This window comes from Schistocerca piceifrons, chromosome 2 (genome assembly GCF_021461385.2).
Source record: "Schistocerca piceifrons isolate TAMUIC-IGC-003096 chromosome 2, iqSchPice1.1, whole genome shotgun sequence".
Lineage (NCBI taxonomy): Eukaryota > Metazoa > Arthropoda > Insecta > Orthoptera > Acrididae > Schistocerca > Schistocerca piceifrons.
In genome coordinates, this window is record NC_060139.1 from 362,027,010 (window position 1) to 362,050,836 (window position 23,827).

A 23,827-nucleotide genomic window follows, 5' to 3' on the forward strand; every position below is an offset into this window, starting at 1 on the left:
CAGTCAGACCTGGCCAGAGGTTGAAAACTGTCCAAGATGATGATGACTTACGGTGCCATCTAGCTGAAACATTTTCATTACAATTTTTTTGTTTCCATAATGTTTCCCCCTTCTTTAATAATGTTCCACTCAAATTTGAGATCACTGTGAGCAGCAGTTCTTTTTTTTTTTAACTTGAACTTATTATTATCACCCTGTACATCTCCAATATTTTACAGCACCTCAGTCAACTATGGAAATGGTGAGAACAGTGTCGAAACTTACATCGCAACTTTAACTAACTGGAAAAAATACATCATGTATTGTCTTAAGTAACAACATCACTGCAAAATTCAAGCTATAGAGTTGGACCACAGCACTCCTTCATGCAACTGGTGTAAAATTTTGCTGCAGCACACTTTTTTTTCATTACTTTACCTTTTGACTACTTCATACCTACAGATTATGATTGTACCTTTCCTTTTTTTTCAAAATATGAGTAATGTTCTACACCTCTCACTGTTCCCCTTTATAGTTCCTGTTGTTATTCCTACAAATCTGTTGTATTTGTGGGCACCTTAACTCTGCCAGCACGCTGTTCTCTTTCTGATTCTGATCCCTTTATCTTCTTTATAATTTCGCTTGCATTCTAATATTTAGACTGGTGGTCTGTTTTCCATGTGTCTTCACCAAACTATATCCACAATTCACTTTTAACTCCTGATATTTTAGGTTCATTGCTAGCATCTGCAATTTTTTTTAACCAGTTACTCTGACAGATTTGAAGGTGCTTGACTTACTGTGTTTGTTTAGAAAACTTGTTCCTGGGAAAACTGCAAACAACAATGTGTTGTTTCCACAGGTTGTTGCTAAGCAAATGGAGACTATTTTTTCTGCTAAACTATTCAGCTCATCATTTTAGACTTTTAAAATTAATTATTTATGTCATTTTAAAATGAAACATGTTAAGTATTTAGTTGTCAATGAATCAATAGCATCACATACTACTGACAAATATACATTAATTGAAAACACATTTACTCTTGTAATGCACAAAATACTTAATCTACACTGAATATCCTCAGTTAACATATTCATCTTAGATCAGTGTCCTTAAACTACTGCATATAGATCATCAACTACGACAAAGCATCATAAACATATCAGCTCATATAAGCTCATTGAAACCTGAAATTGATAAGAGTGAGATTTTTGGGGAAAATTTAAGTATATGTTGAAATGATAGGCAAGTGGGAAATAGAGGTGGTGTATTTATCACAGCAGGCAAAAAACTCAAATCCACAAGATGGAAACTGAAGCTAAATGTGAGATTGTTAGGGGATAGCTTAGTACTGGGGGTGGACTTAAAATGCTAATTAGATACTTCTGTTGCCCCCTCAACTCATCTCCTGATGTAACCAAAAGCTTTAGAGAAAACCTCAATTCACTTGTACAGAAGTTCCCCAGTCATGCTGCAATCATCAGTGGAGACTTTAATCATCCAACAATTAACTCAGAAAATTACAGTTCTGTTAGCAGTGGGTGTGATAAGACAACCTGAGAAACAATAGTAAATGCCTTCTCTGAAAACTACCTAGAATAATAGTTAGGAACCCCACTCATGATGGAAATATAAGGGACCTAATGGCAACAAATAGACCTGACCTCTCTGAGGGTGTCCACATCAAAACCGGTATCAGTGAGCAGGATGGGATGATTACCCAAGTACAAAGGACAACTAAAACAAGCAGAACGATATATATGTTCAGTAAACTAGATAAAAAAAATGGCTCTGAGCACTATGGGACTTAACATCTGAGGTCATCAGCCCCCTAGAACTCAGAACTACTTAAACCTAAATAACCTAAGGACATCACACACATCCATGCCCAAGGCAGGATTCGAACCTGCGAGCGTAGCGGTCGTGCGGCTCCAGACTGAAGCGCCTAGAACCGCTCGGCCACTCCGGCCGGCAAACTAGATAAAAAATCAGTAGTATCATATCCCAGTAAGAAACTTGAAACTTTCAGCAAAGGGCAGGAGCAAGTTTAAAAGAATAGTTGGCCATGCACTGGATAGATGTGTATTCAGTAGAACAATTCATAATGGGAGGTAATCTCTATGGTATATAGTCACTGTAAAGAAACTTCTAAGGAAACAGAGGTTATTGCATAATAGGGTAAATCAAACCATACGGCTATAGATAGAGAGATACTGAGTGAGATGCATTTGGCTCTCAAGAGAAGAATGGGTGATGCTTTCAATGACTACTGCAGCAGAATATTGTCAAATTGCTTCCATCCTAATATCTCCTGTGTATTCAATAGATGGGTTACTAGATTTAGTGCACTCATGTGATGGAAGACCATCTGCCTAAAAATATATGAATCTCAGATCTTAGACTATGCCACAAACTGTAAATATCTGAATCTCAGATATGAAGACTGTGTACAAACTGTAAATTTCTTAATCTGTGTATTGCAATAGCAAATTTTTTATGTACAGTTCTTATATGTAACATTTTTCTCCCAACTAAATTTAGAAAAAGTTGTAAAGATAATAATTACAGGCAACAATATGGAACTCTAGTAAGTAAGGCTCCGACTCTCCAGAAGACTGGAACAAAACAAAAAAAAAAAAACTTTTTTGTCATCAGTTGATGTTGGATCAAAATAAATAAATAAACAAATGATATTTCACAACACCCATAGAAATTCTGGTTATATCTAAAGACTGTTAGTGGCTTCAAAGTCAGTGTTCAGATCCCTAGAGAATGAGACAGGAACTGAAATTGAGGATAGCAAAGCAAAATCTGAAATGCATAACTCCATTTTCAAGTGTTCCTGTATAAAGGAAAACAGAGGAGAATTGTCCTAATTTAATACTTGTACTGTAATGGTACAGCCTCTCCTTAGATTCATATGAAATGTCTGATACAACTTTTTTTTGTGCATCCAGGTGTTTTTCGGACGATTCAGTGCTTCCTGGAGACTTTTGTGTGTCTTTCTGATACATTATTCAGTCCAATTTGCCAAAATACAGTTTTTTAATTCTGGATGAATGTATATTATCATAATTGTCTATAGATTGTTGTCATTAACAAAAATTATGTACAAGTTCCAAATCAAAAACCTAGTTGAGAAGTTGAAGTAAGAGATATTTAGTAACAAATGTTAAAAGGCTATAGTGTCTGGCACCTCTAATTACCTTAATTACAGTTGATTGTTGGGTTGACACAGAGAACCTCATTATCTCGAGAAACGGCTTAAAAATTATTACCAAGTGACGTATTTTCATTTGTTATCTATTTTTATGTCCTCCTCTGTAATTAATATCCTTTGTAATTACATTTCTAATTAACTCTCCAATTGCTTACATCACACAACTTTATGATTTTCAGAATTTGAGGCCTTATTTGTAACTTTCTTGTATGCAGTCAGATAAAGCACGAGATTTGTACTGTCAATGAATGTTAGTAACCAAATCCAAACTGTAATTAATTATGTAACTAAAATAATACAAGAGACATTGTTGTAATTCAAGTTCAGATCCATTTTCATATTTACAAATAGTGATGATACTATAAAAATTTATGTAATACGATATTGTATTTTATTCCTTATTTGCCTGTAACATTAGTTTCTTTACGTTTTGTAAATTTTAATTGTAACATCAGAATTGTACAAAATTAATAATGGGTTATTTTGAAATTTATTGTTAAAATTCTATATAAAGTGATGCAGCAAGGCTGCGAGTTAGTTGTTGAGTTGTTGTTTTGTCAGTCAATCAAAGAGATCTGTGAAGTATGTGAGTCAGTGTTTCGTTAATGTGACGAGTATGGAGCTCAGTTTGTCAATAAATTTTATGAAGGTGGAAACTGTTATATTCTTTCATCAAATGAACTAACTCAAGGCCAAGTTAAGTTAATTTAAGTAACGTTCAAGAATATAGCAACATTACAGTACCACTGAAAAGATGAATGAAATAAATACTAGTATCAGTGGTGTCATGAAACAGCTGAAATCGTTAAAATTGAACAAAGTTCCAGGGCCTGATGGAATCCCTGTCAGATTGTATACTCAATTTGCAGCTAAGTTAGCCCCTCTTCTAAGTAAAATCTGTTGTAGGTCCCTGGAACAAAAAGCTGCGACCAGTTCTTGGAAAAAGGCACAGGTCACACTTGTCTACAAGAAGGGTAGTAGAAGTGATCCACAAAACTACCACCCAATATCCTTTACATCGATTTGCTGTAGAATCTTAGAATATATTCTCAGCCCAACCATAATGAGATATATTAATCACAATCCCAAACAGCATGGTTTTCGAAATCACCGATCATGAGAAACTCAACTCACACTTATCTCACATGAAATACTGAAAGATTTGGCTCAAGAGAGTCAGGTAGATCCAGTATTTCTTGATTTCTGAAAAGCTATTGACTCAGTACCACACCTCTGTTTATTGTCAAAAGTACAATCATGTGGGGTTGTTGTTGTTGTGGTCCACAGTCCTGAGACTGGTTTGATGCAGCTCTCCATGGTACTCTATCCTGTGCAAGATTCTTCATGTCCCAATAGCTACTGCAACCTGCATCCTTCGGAACCTGCTTAGTGTATTCATCTCCTGGTCTCCCTCTATGAGTTTTACCTTCCAATACTAAATTGGTTATCCCTTGATGCCACAGAACATGTCCTACCAACCGATCCCTTCTTCTAGTCAAGTTGTGCCACAAACTCCTCTTCTCCCCAATTCTATTCAATACCTCCTCATTACTTATGTGATCTACCCATCTAATCTTCAGCATTCTTCTGTAGCACCACATTTCGAAAGGTACTATTCTCTTCTTGTCCAAACTATTTGTCATCCACGTTTCACTTCCATACACGGTTACACTCCATACAAATACTTTCAGAAACTACTTACTGACACTTAAATCTATACTCAATGTTAACAAATTTCTCTTCTTCAGAAACACTTTCCTTGCCATTGCCAGTCTACATTTTATATCCCCTCTACTCTGACCAAAAGAAGTTACTTTGCTCCTCAAATAGCAAAACTCATTTACTACTTTAAGCATCTCATTTCCTAATCTAACTCCCACAGCATCACCCGATTTAATTCGACTACATTCCATTATCCTCGTTTTGATTTTGTTGATGTTCATCTTATATCCTCCTTTCAAGACAAGGTCAATTCCATTCAGCTGCTCTTTCAGGTCCTTTGCTGTCTCTGACAGAATTACAATGTCATCGACAAACCTCAAAGCTTTAATTTTTCTCCATGGATTTTAATTCCTACTCTGAATTTTTCTTTTGTTTCCTTTACTGCTTGCTCAATATACAGATTGAATAACATCGGGGATAGGCTACAACCCTGTCTCACTCCCTTCCCAACCACTGCTTCCCTTTATGCCCGTTGACTCTCATAACTGCCATCTGGTTTCTGTACAAATTGTAAATAGCCTTTCGCTCCCTGTATTTTACCTCTGCCACCTTCAGAATTTGAAAGAAAGTATTCCAGTCAACATTGTCAAAAGATTTCTCTAAGTCTACAAATGCCAGAAACATAGGTTTACCTTTCCTTAATCTATTCTCTAAGATACGTCCTAGGGTCAGTACTGCCTCACGAGTTCCAACATTTCTGTGGAATCCAAACTGATCTTCCCCAAGGTCGGCTTCTACCAGTTTTTCCATTCGTCTGTAAAGAATTCACATTAGTATTTTGCACCTGTGACTTATTAAACTGACAGTTTGGTAATTTTCACATGTGTCAACACCTGCTTTCTTTGGGATTGGAATTACTACATTCTTCTTGAAGTCTGAGGGTATTTCGCCTTTCTCATACATCTTGCTCACCAGATGGTAGAGTTTTGTCAGGACTGGCTCTCCCAAGGCTGACAGTAGTTCTAATGGAATGTTGTCTATTCCCGGGGCCTTGTGTCCACTCAGGTCTTTCAGTGCTCTGTCAAACTCTTCACACAGTATCATATCTCCCTTTTCATCTTCATCTACATCATCTCCATTTACATAATTTTGTCCTCAAGTACATAACCCTTGTATAGACCTTCTATATACTCCTTCCACCTTTCTGCTTTCCGTTCTTTGCTTAGAACTGGGTTTCCATCTGAGCTCCTGATATTCATACAAGTGGTTCTCTTTTCCCCAAAGGTCTCTTTAATTTTCCTGTAGGCAATATCCATCTTACCCCTAATGAGATAGCCTCTACATCCTTACATTTGTCCTCTAGCCATCCCTGCTTAGCTGTTTTGCACTTCCTGTTTTCAGACATTTGTATTCCTCTTTGCCTGTTTCATTTACTACATCTTTATATTTTCTCCTTTCATCAATTAAATTCAATATTTCTTCTCTTACCCAAGGATTTCTCTTAGCCCTTGTCTTTTTACCTACTTGATCCTCTACCGCCTTCACTACTTCATCTCTCAGAGCTACCCATTCTTCTTCTACTGTATTTCTTTCCCCCAATCCTGTCTATTGTTCCCTTATGCTCTCCCTGAAACTCTGTACAACCTCTGGTTTAGTCAGTTTATCCAGGTCCCATCTCCTTAAGTTCCCACCTTTTTGCAGTTTCTTCAGTTTTAATCTATAGTTCATAACCAATAGATGGTGGTCAGAGTCCACATGTGCCCCTGGAAATGTCTTACAATTTAAAACCAGCTTCCTAAATCTCTGCCTTACCATTATATAATCTATCTGATACCTTCTAGTATCTCCAGGCTTCTTCCACTTATACAACCTTCTTTCATGATTCTTGAACCAAGTGTTAGCTATGATTAAGTTATGCTCTGTGCAAAATTCTACCAGACGGCTTCCTCTTTCATTTCTCTCCCCCAATCCATATTCACCCACTATGTTTCCTTCTCTCCCTTTTCCTACTCTCAAATTCCAGTCACCCATGACTATTAAATTTTCGTCTCCCTTCACTACCTGAATAATTTCTTTTATCTCATCATACGTTTCATCAATTTCTTCATCATCTGCAGAGTCAGTTGGCATATAAACTTGTACTACTGTAGTAGGCGTGGGCTTCGTGTCTATTTTGGCCACAATAATGCATTCACTATGCTGTTTGTAGTAGCTTACCCGCACTTCTATTTTTTTTTATTCACTATTAAACCTACTCCTGAATTACCCCTATTTGATTTTGTATTTATAACACTGTATTCACCCGACCACAAGTCTTGTTCCTCCTGCCACCGAACTTCACTAATTCCCACTATATCTAACTTTAACCTATCCATTTCCCTTTTTAAATTTTCTAACCTACCTGTGGGGTACTGAGTGTAATTTGTGACTGGATAGAGGACTTTTTGATAGGGAGGACACAGAAAGTTATCTCAGATGGAGAGTCATCATCAGATGTAGAAGTAACTTCAGGAGTTCCCCACAGAAATGTGTTAGGACCCTTGCTATTCATGTTGTATATTAATGACCTTGCAGGCAATATTAATACAAGGGTAATCTAAAAAGTAAGGTCTCCTATTTTTTTATAAGTACATAGACCTGTTTATTTCTACAATGGTTTACATCAGTTTACAGATTGAACATTTAGCTATTTTTCGACATAATCACCATTTCTGGCGATGTATTTTTGTAAACAGTGTGGCAGTTTTTGTATGCCCATGTCATACCAGCTCACCGCCATGCTGCAGAACATTATGAACCTCTTCTTTCACCTCGTCGTTGGAGCTGATGCCGCTGGGACCACAATTAACACTTACAGGTACTGTGAGACTCTGAAAAAACTCAAACGGGCAATTCAGAACCAGAGAAGAGGAATGTTGAGCTATGGCGTACACATTCTTCATGACAACGCTCGCCCACACATCACTCGGCAAACCGTTGCTCTCCTACAACAGTTTCAGTGAAACATAATCACTCACCCACCCTATATTCCTGACTTGGTGCGCAGTGACTATCACCTGTTCCCAAGGTTAAAAGAATATTTGGCCGGAAAGCGATTCAGCTCCGCCGACGAGGTGAAAGAAGAGGTTCATAACTTTCTGAACAGCACAAAAATGCATCAAAAGAAATGGTGATTGTGTCAAAAAATAGCTAAATGTTCAAGCTGTAAACTGATGTAAACCATTGTAGAAATAAACAGGTCTATGTACTTACAAAAAAATAGGAGACCTTAGTTTTGGGATTACCCTCGTGGTAACCTCAGATTTTTTTCAGATGATGCAGTTATCTATAATGAAATATTTTCTGAAAGAAGCTGCATAAATATTCAGTCAGATGGTGCAAAGACTGGCAATTTGCTTTAAATGTTCAGAAATTTGAAACTGTGCACTTCACAAACTGAAAAAATGTAGTATCCTATAATATCAGTGAAACAATGGGAAATCCAGGATGGATTGTAACACTGTTATGAAAAGCATAGTTGCTACTCAGCATATAGCAACTATCCTTTTCATAATATTATAACATCAACGAGTCACTGTTGGAATTGATCATCTCATACAAATACTTGGGTGGAACATGTTGTAGGGATATGAAATGGAGTGATCACATAGGCTCAGTTGTGGATAAAGCAAGTGGTAGAATTCAGTTTATTGGCAGAATACTGGGGAAGTGCAATCAGTCTACAAAAGAAATGGCTAACAAATCACTCATGCAACCTGTTCTAGAATACTGTTCAGGTGCGTGGGACCCATACCAAATTTGACTAAAAGGGGATATTGAATGTACACCAGAGAAGGGAAGCACGAATGGTAACAGGCTTGTTTGATTCAAGAGAGAGTTTCACAGTGATACTGATGGAACTGAACTGGAAGACTCTTGAAGATAGACGTAAGCTATCCTGATCATTCTGCCTGTGAATGGAATGGGAAGAAACCCTAATAACTGGTACATGTAGGTGTAAAACATGCCTTCCTGACTTTGTGAACACGTGAAGTGGCCTCGTGGTTTAAGGCGCCATGTCGCAGACTGCGTGGCCCCTCCCGGCGGAGATTCCAGTCCTCCTTCAGGCATGTGTGTGTGTGTGTGTGTGTGTGTTGTTCTTAGCATAAGTTAGTTTTTGTAATGTGTAAGTCTAGGGACCAATGATCTGAGAAGTTTGGTCTCTTAGAAATTCACACACATTTGAACACACTTTGACTGTATGAGTAACACTCTGTCCATTAACTGATCACTTTGAGAAGCACAAAGGTATATTATGAAGTAGTGCTGTGACATTAATATAATTTTTTTATTGTCAAATAGAAAGTAAACATGTTGTTTTTCTCCTAAACAGTCTCTACTTTAATAAAAATTATAATACCAGGACTTATAGAAGAAGTTTTTCTAAAAAAGCTGTCAAAATCTGACAGAATTGGTTGCAGGCTATTTATTATTTTCTGAAATAGCTGGAAGACAAAATATTCCATTAACAAATAAATAATTCTTATTGTGGAGTAAAGTAGATGGAAATTAGAGTTTAATGTCTCATCAACAGTGCAGTCATTAGGGATGGTGTATATATATGATATGAATATAATAGAGGGAAACATTCCACGTGGGAAAAATATATCTAAAAACAAAGATGATGAGACTTACCAAACAAAAGTGCTGGCAGGTCGATAGACACACAAACATACACACAAAATTCAAGCTTTCGCAACAAACGGTTGCTTCATCAGGAAAGAGGGAAGGAGAGGGAAAGACGAAAGGATGTGGGTTTTAAGGTAAAGGGTAAGGAGTCATTCCAATTCCAGGAGCGGAAAGACTTACCTTAGGGGGAAAAAAAGGACAGGTATACACTCGCACACACACACATATCCATCCGCACATACACAGACACAAGCAGACAAGCAGACATTTGTAAAGGCAAAGAGTTTGGGCAGAGATGTCAGTCAAGGCGGAAGTAAAGAGGCAAAGATGTTATTGAAAGACAGGTGAGGTATGAGCGGCGGCAACTTGAAATTAGTGGAGGTTGAGGCCTGGCGGATAACGAGAAGAGACGATATACTGAAGGGCAAGTTCCCATCTCCGGAGTTCTGACAGGTTGGTGTTAGTGGGAAGTATCCAGATAACCCGGACGGTGTAACACTGTGCCAAGATGTGATGGCCGTGCACCAAGGCATGTTTAGCCACAGGGTGATCCTCATTACCAACAAACACTGTCTGCCTGTGTCCATTCATGTGAATGGACAGTTTGTTGCTGGTCATTCCCACATAGAAAGCTTCACAGTGGAGGCAGGTCAGTTGGTAAATCACGTGGGTGCTTTCACACGTGGCTCTGCCTTTGATCGTGTACACCTTCCGGGTTACAGGACTGGAGTAGGCGGTGCTCCCAGTGTATACCTGTCCTTTTTGTTCCCCCTAAGGTAAGTCTTTCCACTCCCGGGATTGGAATGACTCCTTACCCTTTCCCTTAAAACCATTCTTTTGTCTTTCCCTCTCCTTCCCTCTTTCCTGATGAAGCAACCGTTCAACCGTTTGTTGCGAAAGCTTGAATGTTGTGTGTATGTTTGTGTGTCTATCAACCTGCCAGCGCTTTTGTTTGGTAAGTCTCATCTTTTTTTTTTTTTTTTTTTTTTTTTTTAGTGAAACTTCTAAAGTCCTCACTGACCTGCAATCAATAAGTAAGGCGCTGCCTTCTTTGGCCATCACTGAAATAAACTGGTCCATAATGCCACAAGGCATGTTTGCAAATGTATGTTCAGCTTTCTGACATGCTAACGCCTTGTCTTGGAGGCTGAAACAAAAAAATATCACACCATATATATAACAAAAAAAGAGTGTCCATTTTTGTGTATGATTCATACAAATCTATAGTTTTATTCTGGTCTTGACAAAATTCTGCACACTTTACCTTCAAGACAAGAGGAAAATCACTGTCTGCATAAGATTTGTAATCTGATTTGAAACATATCATGTACGTAATATGCAAAGGGGAACAGTTGTTATCAAAAATCTTCAAAAGTTCTTTGCTGATTTACTTCAAATTTCTACTTGATCTCCGAATGAGCATGTGGGCAGAGATGGCTATATATTCAAAGCCCTTGGCCAATTTACTTCAAATTTCTTGGCTGATTTACTTCAAAGTTCTACATAGACAATGAAAAAAATTAATGAAAAGTTAAATGCCTTACAAACAAAATAACTCCTATCATGAAAATAAATTACAGCGGCAAAATCCATGTTAAAGATAGCACCATCAGACATCACTAGAGCATGTGCTGAGTGAAAGCTCGAGAATTTAACAGAAACACGATTGCAAACTCTTATTTATTGATTAGTTGTCATTGTTACTTATTGAATATACCCTACAAGATATTTAGTCTGTGTTTCTCAGTAACTTTTATTATGAAAACCTGCATTGTCATACAAATGCTAAGGCAGATCATGGATATAGTACCAACAGAAGTCACTAGATTGCGTGCTGATCAAAATAACAAACAAAACCCACGATTTTCTGAGCTGTTCACACAATTTGAGTCGTGCTCAAACACATCCCTACTTGAGACCTTGAAAACTGAGCTCAAACAATGCCTTTGGTTAAAATGATTGCAGTTTCCTATGCGGCTTCCATTTGCTGTGAGTATCAACAAGGCACAGCACCAATCACTTCATGTCGCAGATATCAAACCTGGGAAATACCAGGCACTGCAGTACAACATAAAAAAGAAATTTTTCATACTTCATGTCATGTTTACTTGAATATACACTGAAGCACCAAAGTAACTGGTATAGGCTTGCGTATTCAAATACAGAGATATGTAAGTAGGCAGAATATGGCGCTGTGGTCGGCAATGCCTATATAAGACAAGAAGTGTCTGGTGCAGTTGTTACATTGGTTACTGCTGCTACAATGGCAGGTTATCAAGATTTAAGTGAGTTTGAACATCATGTTATAGTTGACGCACGAACAATGGGACACAGCATCTCCGACGTAATAATGAAGTGGGGATTTTCCCATGTGACCATTTCATCAGTATACCATGAATATCAGGAATCCGGTAAAACATCAAATATCTGACATCGCTGCGACCAGAAAAAGATCCTGTACAAACGGGACCAATGACAACTGAATAGAATCATTCAACATGACAGAAGTGCAACCCTCCTACAAATTACTGCAGATTTCAATGCTGGGCCATCAACAAGTGTCAGCATGCAAACCATTCAATGAAGCATCATCGATATGGGCTTTCAGAGCTGAAGGCCCACTCATGTACCCTTGACGACAACATGACACAAAGCTAGACATCTTGCCTAGAAACGTTAACCCGATATTGGACTGTTGATGACTGGAAACATCTTGCCTGGTTGGACAAGTCTTGTTAAAAATTGTATGAAGTGGGTGGATGTGTACAGTTATGGAGGCAACCTCATGAACTAATGGACCCTGCATATCAACCGGGGACTGTTCAAGCCGGTGGAGGCTCTGTAAGGATGTGGGATGTGCAGCTGGAGTGATATGCAGCCCCTGAAATGTCTAGATATGACTCTGACAGGGGACACACATAAAAGCATCCTGTCTTATCACCTGCATCCATGTGTGTCCATTGTGCATTCCAGCAGGACAATGTGACATCCCACATGTCCAGAATTGTTACAGAGTGGGTCCAGGAACAGTCTTCTGAGTTTAAACACTTCCACTGGCCACCAAAGTCGCCAGACATGAATATCATTGAACTTATCTGGGATGTCTTGCAACATGCTGTTCAGAAGAGATCTCCTGCCCCCCCCCCCCCCCCCATCCTCCCCCCCCCCCCACCCCTCCCTATACTCTTATGGATTTATGGACAGCCCAGCAAGATTCTTGGTGTCAATTCCTCCAGCACTACTTTAGACATTAGTTGAACCCACACCTTGTCGTGTTGTGGCACTCCTGCATGCTACACAATATGAAGCAGGTGTACTGGTTTCTTTCGCTCTTCAGTGTATAAACAAATAAGACAATTTGCAAGATTCAGTATGTGGGAATTACATGGATGTAAGCATTCACTTGGTGCAGAATGCGTTAAAATCCAACCAAAAGTAAAGAAACTCAATAATGGAAATTTGAGAATGGTAATAAAAAAAAATATTAGAATAGTAATGTAGTTGTGATATTATAACAACTGAAAAGGGAAGAGGAACCAAGGTGAAGCCAAGTTGGGGGTGATAGATACCTGGAAAATAACTAGGGGATCTGGTAAAAGTGAGGGAAGGCATAGTGCAAAATAATGCTGACACTCACATTCATATCCCCATCATTTATGCAATCACAGTTAATGTCAAATACTGTTATACTTTGTAATTCAGTATATTACTTTGAATTTTGTACAATTTGTTTTAAAGCATTAAAATTTCATGTATTTAATTTTTATTATCATAAGGATTGGTTCTGGTGTTTTTCATTATTATTATTTTGCTTATTTATTTATTTTCATTACACAACTTCTCTTCCTTCCTCTTTCACTATCACTCCTTCATCCGTTGGGTCTCTCGTGCATGTTCTTCTGCCGAGAATACTCTGTTCTTCCTCGTTTTCTCCTTGAAGAATTCCTTCACTTCCACAACTTTTTTGCTAAAGATCTGCCAGTTCACAATTTATTCTACTCTGATCCTGCATTTTTCTAGATCCCTCTGCACTTCTTTCACACATGGAACTTGAGTTTTCCTGTTCTCCTGGGAGAGAAGAATCTTGTTGGCGAGCCTCCTCATTCCATTTTTCAATATGTCCTTAGAAAGACAGTCTTCTTTTGTTCATAGTGGTGGTGACATTTTCATACCGTTGATAAAGTTCTTGATTTGATCTGAAGCCGAACGTAAATTCATTTGATATTTTTCTGGGTCCAAGAATCTTTCTTAGGAATTTCCTTTCTTTCTTCTCCAAGTCTGAAAGTCCTTTCTTGGCTGTTGTCTCAGACGCATATAAACATTCAGGTTTGACGACTGTGCTGTAGTGTTGGAACTTGGCCTGGTATGAGAGTGATTAGATTTGTATGTGTTCTGACACAATCTGAATGCTATTTCCATTTTTCTTGCCCATTCTTCAATTGCTGCCTTTTCATTGTTGTTTGGTGTCAAAATCCCTCCTAGGTACTTGAACCTCTGAACTCTTTTGTTGTCGCCATACTTGGTCCTAATTGTCCAGACTGGATCAGTGGCATTTACATTCATATATTGTGTCTCCTCAAAAGATATTTGCAATCCTACCTTCACTGCTGTTTCCTTGAGTACTTCAATCTGTTTAGTTGAAATTTGCAGATTCTCTGCAAAAAACACTATATCAATGCAAATGCGAGGCATTCAAATGTAAGCCCAGACTGTTTGCAGCCTAGCCTAATTCCATTTGGAAAGTTGAACTGACGCATTTCTTTTCGCCATTCCCTGATAACTTTTTCTAAAACACAGTTGAACAAGATTGGAGAGAGACTGTCTCCTTGTCTCAAACCTGTTGCGATTTCAAAGGGCTCTGACAGTTCTTCTAAAAATTTAATTTGTGATTGGGTGTTTGTTAGTGTTTGCTGAATAAGTGTCGTCGTCTTATCATCTAGTCCAAATTCTTTCAGCACTTCTACTAATGTGTCTCTATCTACCGAGTCATGTGCCTTTTTAAAGTCCACAAATTATAATTAAGTGAGTGCTGTGGCTGATTGAAGTTCATACTGGCTATGGCTCGTAAACTGGCCAGTACAGTGGCTGTGTCAGTCAGGTAGGCAATGAAGTAATATTTCCACTGACAGAAATGGATAAAGGAAAGTAAGCCCACCTGACAACTCCCCTTTTTAAAATGGGGTGATACTTTTGTGTGATTAAAATTTTATAAGATAGTTTGAACAGTGTTGAGAGTCTGAAGGAGTTTTCTGGCTCTAGCAACATAAAGATATTATACAGTAAACTACTGTTACAGTTTAAAGGAAGCTGGTGAAAAACAGCAGTGATGGTTTAACCCTTTGTATTCCAGTAGCAAGTGTTGCTCAACATGGCAAATTTTGTTTTCCACTCCGATGTCAAGCCCCATTTGACATGATTTTTTGTAGCTCTCATATGCTCCATTCTCAAAGCTGACTATACTAGGTATCAATGCTGCATAATTCTGCCAACTAGGTATACTTTTGTATGCTGTGTATTGAGATAAAAGTGAAAACAAGAATGACAATGGTTTTGATGATGACAGTTATTCATTTGTGAACAATTCAACTGAAATTATGATGAAAACAGTCCACCCTGAAGAATGTTTCAAAAAATAGCACAGAATGAAATATTTTGTGTTGTATTGCTTATGTATATATATTTGAATGAAAGTGCACATTTTGTTTTAGTGTACACCCTACTTGTTGGTCAGTGGCATCACTGTTTCCACAAAGAGACTCATACAGTTCTCTGTGGCACACTCGCGGCCCAGGCAGTGAGTATTTAAATAAGAGTGCACAGAAGTTCTCTGCATTGCAGAATGCAAAGGGTTAATATGGTCTGTGCTTGGATATTATACAAGATGATCATTAATAAAACCAACAAACTGCAGAGACAATTTCCTGTCTGGAAATGGAGGAAAAGAGGTCCTATGAATATGTGTCCCAAAATGCATTGTTGCCACGGTAGATGGCACTGATGAACGGAAGTTCCTCTGACCACATGTCATGTGTTCCTCGTGTTTTGCAGGCTGTGTGATTCACACAGTATACTGTAGGCAGCCGAATGGTCTCGTATTCATGTTGGTAACAAGCCGAGATGGTGTCTGTGTACAGCCAAACAGATAGAAACAGTTGAGAGGCAGCATGGATATACCAAAACCAGTACTCTCACAGACACCCACCATATTGCACAACATTTCGAGCTCTTTTTGGGCATTTGTGTGATAATGGGTTCTTTCAGACAGACAAATGTGCACGGAGGTGATGGACTGTGTGTACACCAGTTCTGGAGGATTGGGTTCTGCAGGATATTGAGATGAACTCTAGTACAAGCTCCAGGCAACTGGTTTGCCAACATGGTGTAAGCCAGAGTATGAGTATGTGTATCCTGCACAACAACCGCTGCTATTACTATCGCCTGCAATGAGTGCACAGATTATCAGCAACAGATTTCCCTCTATGAGAAGGATTTTGTTGATGTTTTTTGCACTAGAACGTGTGAAAGAGTATGGCAACCCAACAGATCCAACACACATATTGGAATCTCAAGCTTCTCGATGAAACTCTACCAGTGAAAGGGATAGCAAAATATCTAGGAGTAACCCTGAATGAGAAACTATTATGGACCCCTCACGTAAGGAGTACCTGTTCCAAGGCAAAAGGTAATTTATTGAGTACCAGGAGACCTTGTAGTATAAACTGGGGCTTAAGCCCCAAGAGTATGTCCTGGATATACACCATGGTAGTAAGACTTATGATTGCTTAAGGGGCTACAGTGTGGAGGAAAAAGGTAGAAGAGCAGGTAGCCACTAAGGACCTTGCTATGGTTCAGAGACTGGCATGCTTAGCCATTACAAGTGGAATTAGCAGCACACCCACTGCTGGAATGGAAACCATGCTGGACATGCCCCATTACACCTGTGGGTGAAGATGGAGGCAAAGCTGGAGCACATAGGTTAAAGACTGGCAAAAACTGGAACTCACTGAGGTATCCAGGATCTCACACTAAAATACTGAGGGAGAGAAACATAGGTACAGTTGGGGAAATGCCGGTTGACTATATAATAACAACCAGCTGCTTCAACAAGCCTTTCAATGCAGTAACTGGAAGTAGAGAGCTCTGGGAGAACAAACTTTTGACACTGTACTGGGGACATAGTCTGGTTCACTGATCGTTTGAAAAGAGACCAAGGTGTTGGGGCTGGGGTATACAGGGTGCAGCCAAGGCTGGAGACTGCAATCTCTTTAGGGAAGATGGCCACTGTGTTGCAAGCAGAAGTACTGCTATCAGGGTGTGTGGAGGAGAATTTGCAGAGGTGCTACAGAGGTCATAGCATTTTTATTTATTCAGACAGCCAAGCAGCCCTGAAAGCACTGGCAGCCTCTGCAACATGATCAAAGATTGTGACAGAATGCCACAAAGTCTACGGGAAAGCAATAAGGTAAACCTATTTTGGGTCCCTGGTCACACAGGCATTGGTGGTAATGAGCAAGCTGATAGGTTGGCCAGGATAGGGGCAATGACACCATTTATTGGACCAGAACCTGTCCTGACAATCACCAAGGCAATGATCAAAATAAAACTATGAGACTGGACAAGGAGACAGCATGCAGAATATTGGGCTAGGTCCAAAAGCAAAAACATGGCAAGGTATTGATGCTGAAGCCTGTTCTAAGAGAAGTCTATCAATCCTGGGCTTGAACAGGAGGGAAATGAAACTCATGGTTGGACTATTGACAGGCCATGGGAATTTCCAAAAACACCTACATATAATGGGGATAATAGAAGAAGACCCCAAATATAGGATGTGTGGTGTGGGCGAGGAAACAGCATCCCTGATAAAATCAAATCAAATCAGTACCATATTTTAGCCATCCATAATTATGTAGTTTAATTCACTTGATAGCTCCTGACCACAGAAATCTGTTTTGTTTTCGTTTGACGTCAGAGCTGTAAATGAAGAAGAAATGGCAAAAACCATTAAACATAAACATGAGTCATGTGGAGACTAACCCCCCTCCCCACTACACATCAAACTGCTCTGCACATGGGTGAATTTGATAGCTTGCTCATTTGCCCATGCAGTCACAGCCTTGGGAACAATGACTTCGCATCATGTTAAATTGGCAGTGTTTATTGCCCGTTGGCTAACTGATATGCTGCTACAGTGCAGTGTATCCCATGTTGCCTCGCACTCAATGGAGTCTGTGAGAACCTGAACTTTTCCTGAACCTCACCCTAAGTGCTGTAACATGACAGTGGCTTCCATGGAGAAAGAAAGGTGATGGGCCCTCTGCTGCATAACTTTACCCAACTGCAAAATAGCATAAAGTCTATCAGCCAATTGTAATTTGGTGTCGATAGGATCTTGCTTGAGAGAAATTAATATAGCTTCTATTGAAGGAGGTAGTTTTAGCATCCAAATCCAACATAATGTGTTGTTGGCAAACTGTCTGAAGTAATTGCACTTTGCAAAAGCCATCATAATTGCAGTGGATTTCTAAGTCCCAGCACTTCTTCATAAAGCACCAGCCATATTTGTTGCTCTAATAACAGCAGTTTAATAGCCTCAAACTTGTTTGAGCTCGGTAGAGAATCAATTAAGTCACAAATAAGATATGAGAGTTCACTTAAGTTATTCAGAATGGGAACAAACTTGAACATATCATCTTGAATATTGTAGCCATGTAGAATTAGCCTACACTATTAAACCATGTATTGGGTTGATCCAGTTGGAATGCTGGAAGTTTAGGCACCATACACATTTTAACTATCGTATCACTCAGCACTTGTTGAGTTCTGCCCATTATGTGTGGTGAGAGTTCTGGACATTATCTCAGCACAGATGAGCATCTGGTGCATTTAATATGTGGATGTGCTGCAAAACTAGCATGGTAACAAGGTTGAGGCATGCAGCATTTGGGTCCTAAGGTTGTGAAATGGTTTTCTCAGCCAACATATTTGAGAGGTTAAATACCAGAGCAGGAGCCAAATTGCTGAATATTGTATTTGGTTCCCATGGACAATTTGAGGAAAGTGTGGCAGGCACGAACAATGGGTTGTAGACTGGGGCAGTAGAGAAATCATTATAACTGACACCCAGTTCCCATGGCAGAGTGGCAGAGTGCGCAGCTGACAGGAAGAGAATGTTTTGTATCAGTGCAGTAGCATCTGAGTGATGGAGTCTGGCCATCTTATTCCATCCATTGTGAGTGAAATGACGATTGAATGAAGTTTGTTGTCAGCTGCTATGTCACAGATGGAATGCCTTGATTGCTTCTGGTGAAGCTACAGTAGGCCATTGTTCATTTAGTAACATGTGGTGTTCAACATGGAAGAATGAGCAGTCCACTATTTTCAGGATCACCATGGTAGTTAACAAATCACTGAGTGTTGGTTATAAGCAGCTGACACTCACAATTTAGCCCATCAACTACTTTATTGCTACTTTGTACACATCACGTAATTTAACTTGGTCATCAATATCTCATACATCCCACTAGAGAGTAAACCAAAGACCTCTCCTCATTCTTCATCTCGCTTGCAAAGAACCTACATTTTCTCTTTTTATTAATTCTCTAGGTATCAGTTTCTCGTAGAGACACCAGTAATACATCTGCTTTCTGTAGCCTCACAAATGACTCGGGTTCCATTTACAACCATTTCACAAAGTCTGTACACAATGAAGAAGAACAGAGATACTATAAAATGCAAAGATTTTACATCTTTGTCAGAGACAATTGCTGGTACATATTTAACAAGATTACACACACACACACACACACACACACACACACACACACACACACACACATGTGCATGTGAATTGCCCCACCCCCGCCCCACCCCCCCACCGTCATAGATTACAATATATTTTCTAATTTTGCTCTGCTTCACTTATCAAGCCTTACTTTGTTTTCTCTCCTGTAAGCGCCTCCAGAAATGTATAAACTCCAACCTCTAGAGCAGCACTGCTTGAAACACCTCCGCCAAGTGGAACACTTGAAGAAATGACAGCATTAAAGCCTGGGACTGCACCTGCAGGGATGAAGAATGGGACAGAGACAGCTTAAATTTTTTTTGTACTAATGTATTAGTGATTGTTACAAACAGAGATAAAGGAGTAAACAATATGACAACGAACATGACTGATTCACACTTGCAAAAATAAATATTAAAGTTTAATTTAATAAAAAAAAAAAATTCCATCAACATGTGTTGCATAATGTTAGGTAGTAGTAGAAGGGCAAAATATGTCAGTGAAAAAAAAGGTCAAAAAATAAAAATACATTGAAAATGGACCAGGAATGGAAGATGATTGCCACCTACTGTTCTGTGTACAGCTGTTACTCTAGAAACCACTGACAAGTTAAAAGATTCAGTTTATTTACTCATCTTGTCAAAAATCTGTATAAATATTTACTTCACACTGTATTTTGTGAACAAAACTGAAAGGCAGGGTGACAATTATTGAACTACACGGAAAAAAAGAAAGGAAATTAGTTACAAACTACAGCATACACACACTTTATTCAACATGTAAACGTCACTACAGATATTCAGATTTAGGTTACGATATGTTCAATATGCCTGCCATCATTGGTGATGATGTGGTGCAGACAAATAGAGAAATTCCGCATGATCCACTGAAGTGACAGAACGTCGATGCTGTCAGCGACTTCCTGAATGGCTGTTCTCAGCTCAGCAAAGGATTTGGGGTTATTGCTCTACACCTTGTCTTTAATATAGCCCATAAAAAGGAGTCACATGTGTTCAGATCTGAAGAATATGGTGGCCAATAAAGGCCCATGCCAGTGGCTTCTGGGTACCCCAGAGCCAGAGTGCCATCTCCAAAGTGCTCCTTCAGGGCACCAAACACTCTTCTGCTTCAATGAGGTCGAGCTCTGTCTTGCAAGAACCACATCTTGTTGAAATCAGGGTAACTTTGGGTACTGGGGATGAAATCATATTCCAAAACCTTCACATACCATTTGGTATTCACCACGCCGTCAAGGACTATTGCACCAATTATTCTGTAACTGGACATTGCACACCATACAGTCACCAGTTGAGGGTGAAGAGATTTCTCAATCACGAAATGTAGATTCTCAGTCCCCCAAATGCACCAATTTTACTTGCTGATGAATCCATCCTAGTGAAAGTGAACTTCGTCACTAAACCAAACCACATTCACATACTAATTCCCATCATGACCCACAGCCAGCTGTGCAGTTGAACATCCTATTGCAAACCGTCCAGAAGTTATGATGATTTTGTTACATATAGTTTAATAACTGTCACCTCGTACGTAGCTTGTGTTCTTTTCCACAACTACAGTCCTGAGTCAATAACATTTGTGAAATTTTCTCAGTTATTAAGAACACTTGTTAAGGTTTTTAATAATGCTAGTGCCTTCAATAATCTTAATGGACACTTAATGTTTATGAATCATTTAGGAATAAAGGAGACAACTCACCGAAAGGCACAAGTGCTGCGCTGTTGATAGGTGCACAAATAAAAGGTGCAGAGCTTTGCTAACTTTTGGAATGAGATTCCTTTTTCAAGCCTGTAGGAAAAACATACGCGCACGTGCACGTACACCCCCCCCCCCCCCCCCCCACACACACACACACACACTCATCTACATTCGCCTGTCTCCGCGCACTGAGCTCAGGCGACTGTCAGATCTTTCCTGGCCCACCTGCTAGATGCTTGCCCCCAACTCTCTCCCTGCCTCACACCACTCTCTGTCCCTCACCCCACCTCACCCTGTATCCCCACCTCACCCCAGTACGCTCACCATGGGCCAGGAAAAAGCCAACAGTTGGCTGAGCACAATTTAGGGAGACAGGTGTGTGCATGGGAATGAGTGAGTGTGTGGTTGTGTGCATGTTTTTTCTACAAGCTTGAAAAAGGAATCTCATTCTGAAAGCTAGCAAAGCTCTGTACCTTTTGTTTGTGCACCTATCAACAATGCAGCTCTTCTGCTTTACAGTGGATCATCTCCTTTATTCCTAAATAATTCGTAATTCTCAACTGAAACTTAATGTTTGCAAGATATTCACATGAATTAACAAATTATATCACTGATCTACAAAACCTGTATAAAATACTGCTTCTTTTTCTCAGGCAGAGAATATATGATTTAGATTACAAGATAACAAGTATAATTATCGTGAAAAGATTTTGTGGCAGTAAAAGAAGTATAAGGAATAACCAGCTGCAATCCACACATAACCTAAGGAATCCAGTATGATTGGAAGGTGACACTTTAGAGAGTCACTTTTCCTGGTGAAGGAGAGAGTAAAGATTCAGGGAAATAAGTATCCCAATGAGGGTAACAGTAAAGTAAGTTTGGAAATCCTATTATTGCGGAATAAACGTGAAAATTGACGTTTATGTGTAAACAGCCCATAGGTCGCCCATTTATGCAATTCTTTCTTTCTTTTGCCTGTCCCGCAGTTTTGCAGGGTCGGCACAGTTAGGACGGATTTGGCAAGGTTAATTTTAAGAGGTGGCCGGATGCCCTTCCTGCCACCGCCCCATACCTCCCAGGCTGTAATCAGTGTACCCCAGCTGTCTGCGTTGATGGTAGTGGTGGTGGTGGTTGTTGGTATGTTTAAGGGGGACTAAACAGCGAAGGTCATCAGTCCCCCATTCCAAAATCAGGCGAGCCGAAAATCTACGGAGCAGATAAAAACCAAAGGGGGAGGAGACGTCCCCCCAGGTGCTAAAAGAACACAAATGCAGCAAGAAACACTACAGACAGGAACAGGACAGAGGAACACCAGACAGAAAGAAACAGAAGAAAGGAGGATGGCCGGAGACTGGTTGACTGACCATGAGAAAAAAAAAAAGGGAAAGAGTCAACCATCTGACGGCACACCAGAACAGCAACAGACACAAGGACAAAAGACACAGAAAGGGTAAGGCGCAGGACTTCCCTAAATCGAACCATAAAAAGGACTACTACGGATAAAATGTAAAACAGTGTCAGCCATGGAGGCATCGTCGGATAAAACCAAAGCCAAAGTGCCCGGGAGATTAAAAGATGGCCGGAGTGTGCGCAGTCGAGGACACTCCAGCAAAATGTGGCCGACCGTCAGCCGGGACCCACACCGACACAAGGGGGGATCCTCCTGACACAACAGATGGCCGTGCGTCAGGTATGTTTGGCCGATGCGCAGCCGACACAGGACTACTGAGTCCCTGCGAGAAGCCCGCAGGGAGGAACGCCACACATCGGTCGTCTCCTTGACAGCCCGCAGTTTATTCGGGGCTGTCATGCCACGCCACTCAGCAGCCCACATCCCAATCAGCTTACGGCGCAACACCAGCTGCTGGTCGCGAGCCGTAAGGCCGATCCCCAAAGCCGGGGCGTCGATCGCCCCTTTGGCCAGCCTGTCTACACGTTCGTTCCCTGGGATGCCAACATGACCGGGCGTCCAAACCAGGACCACCGAACGACCAGAACGGGCAATGGCGGAAACAGACTCCTGAATGGAGGACACCAGAGGAGAGGAGGGATAGCAGCGGTCGATGGCCTGAAGGCTGCTCAGGGAGTCACTGCAGATCACGACGGACCTACTTGAGCAGAAACGCATATGCTCAAGAGCGCGCAATATGGCCACCAGCTCTGCAGTAAAAATACTGCAGCCAGCCGGCAAGGAGCGCTGCTCAACATGGGCAGCATGAGCAAAAGAGTAGGCAGTGCGACCATCAACCAGGGAACCATCAGTGTAGACAGTCTCACAGTCCGAAAATGAGGCGAGGAGAGCAAGAAAACGGCGACGGAGGGCCACAGGCGGAACCGAGTCCTTGGGTCCCTGTGCCAGGTCCAGACGGACGGACGGCCGGGACAAACACCAGGGAGGCGTAGGTGCACGGACCCGGAAGGGAGGCGGAAGAGGGAATGAACCCAATTCCGACAGCAGGGACTGAACGCGGACAGTGACGGAAAGCCCAGACCTAGGTCGCCGATCGGGCAGATGGAGGACCATGGCAGGGAAAAGCAGGCGACGATTGGGATGGCCTGGCGAGCAATGCACGTGGACAGCATAGTCGGCGAGCAGTCGATGGCGGCGAATCCGCAGCGGGGGAACCCCGGCCTCCACCAGTAGACTATCCACGGGGCTCGTACGAAAAGCGCCAGTTGCCAACCGGACCCCACAGTGGTGTATGGGGTCTAACAAATTCAACACTGAGGGTGATGCAGACCCATAGGCCAGGCTCCCATAATCAAGCCGAGACTGCACAAGGGCTCTGTACAATCGCAG

General features: G+C 40.6%; 1 protein-coding gene across 2 annotated transcripts in view; it reads right to left on the reverse strand.

The window, feature by feature from the left end:
- LOC124775021 (galactokinase-like) overlaps nt 1-23,827 on the reverse strand; it is a 155,230-nt gene that overhangs the window by 37,804 nt on the left and 93,599 nt on the right. For both annotated transcript variants that reach the window (XM_047249784.1, XM_047249783.1), the window contains exons 3-4: nt 19,463-19,589; nt 10,552-10,677 (exon numbers count right to left, since the gene is read on the reverse strand). In XM_047249784.1, the coding sequence (XP_047105740.1) occupies nt 10,552-10,677; nt 19,463-19,589 (253 nt within the window). The remainder of the gene's footprint in view (nt 1-10,551; nt 10,678-19,462; nt 19,590-23,827) is intronic.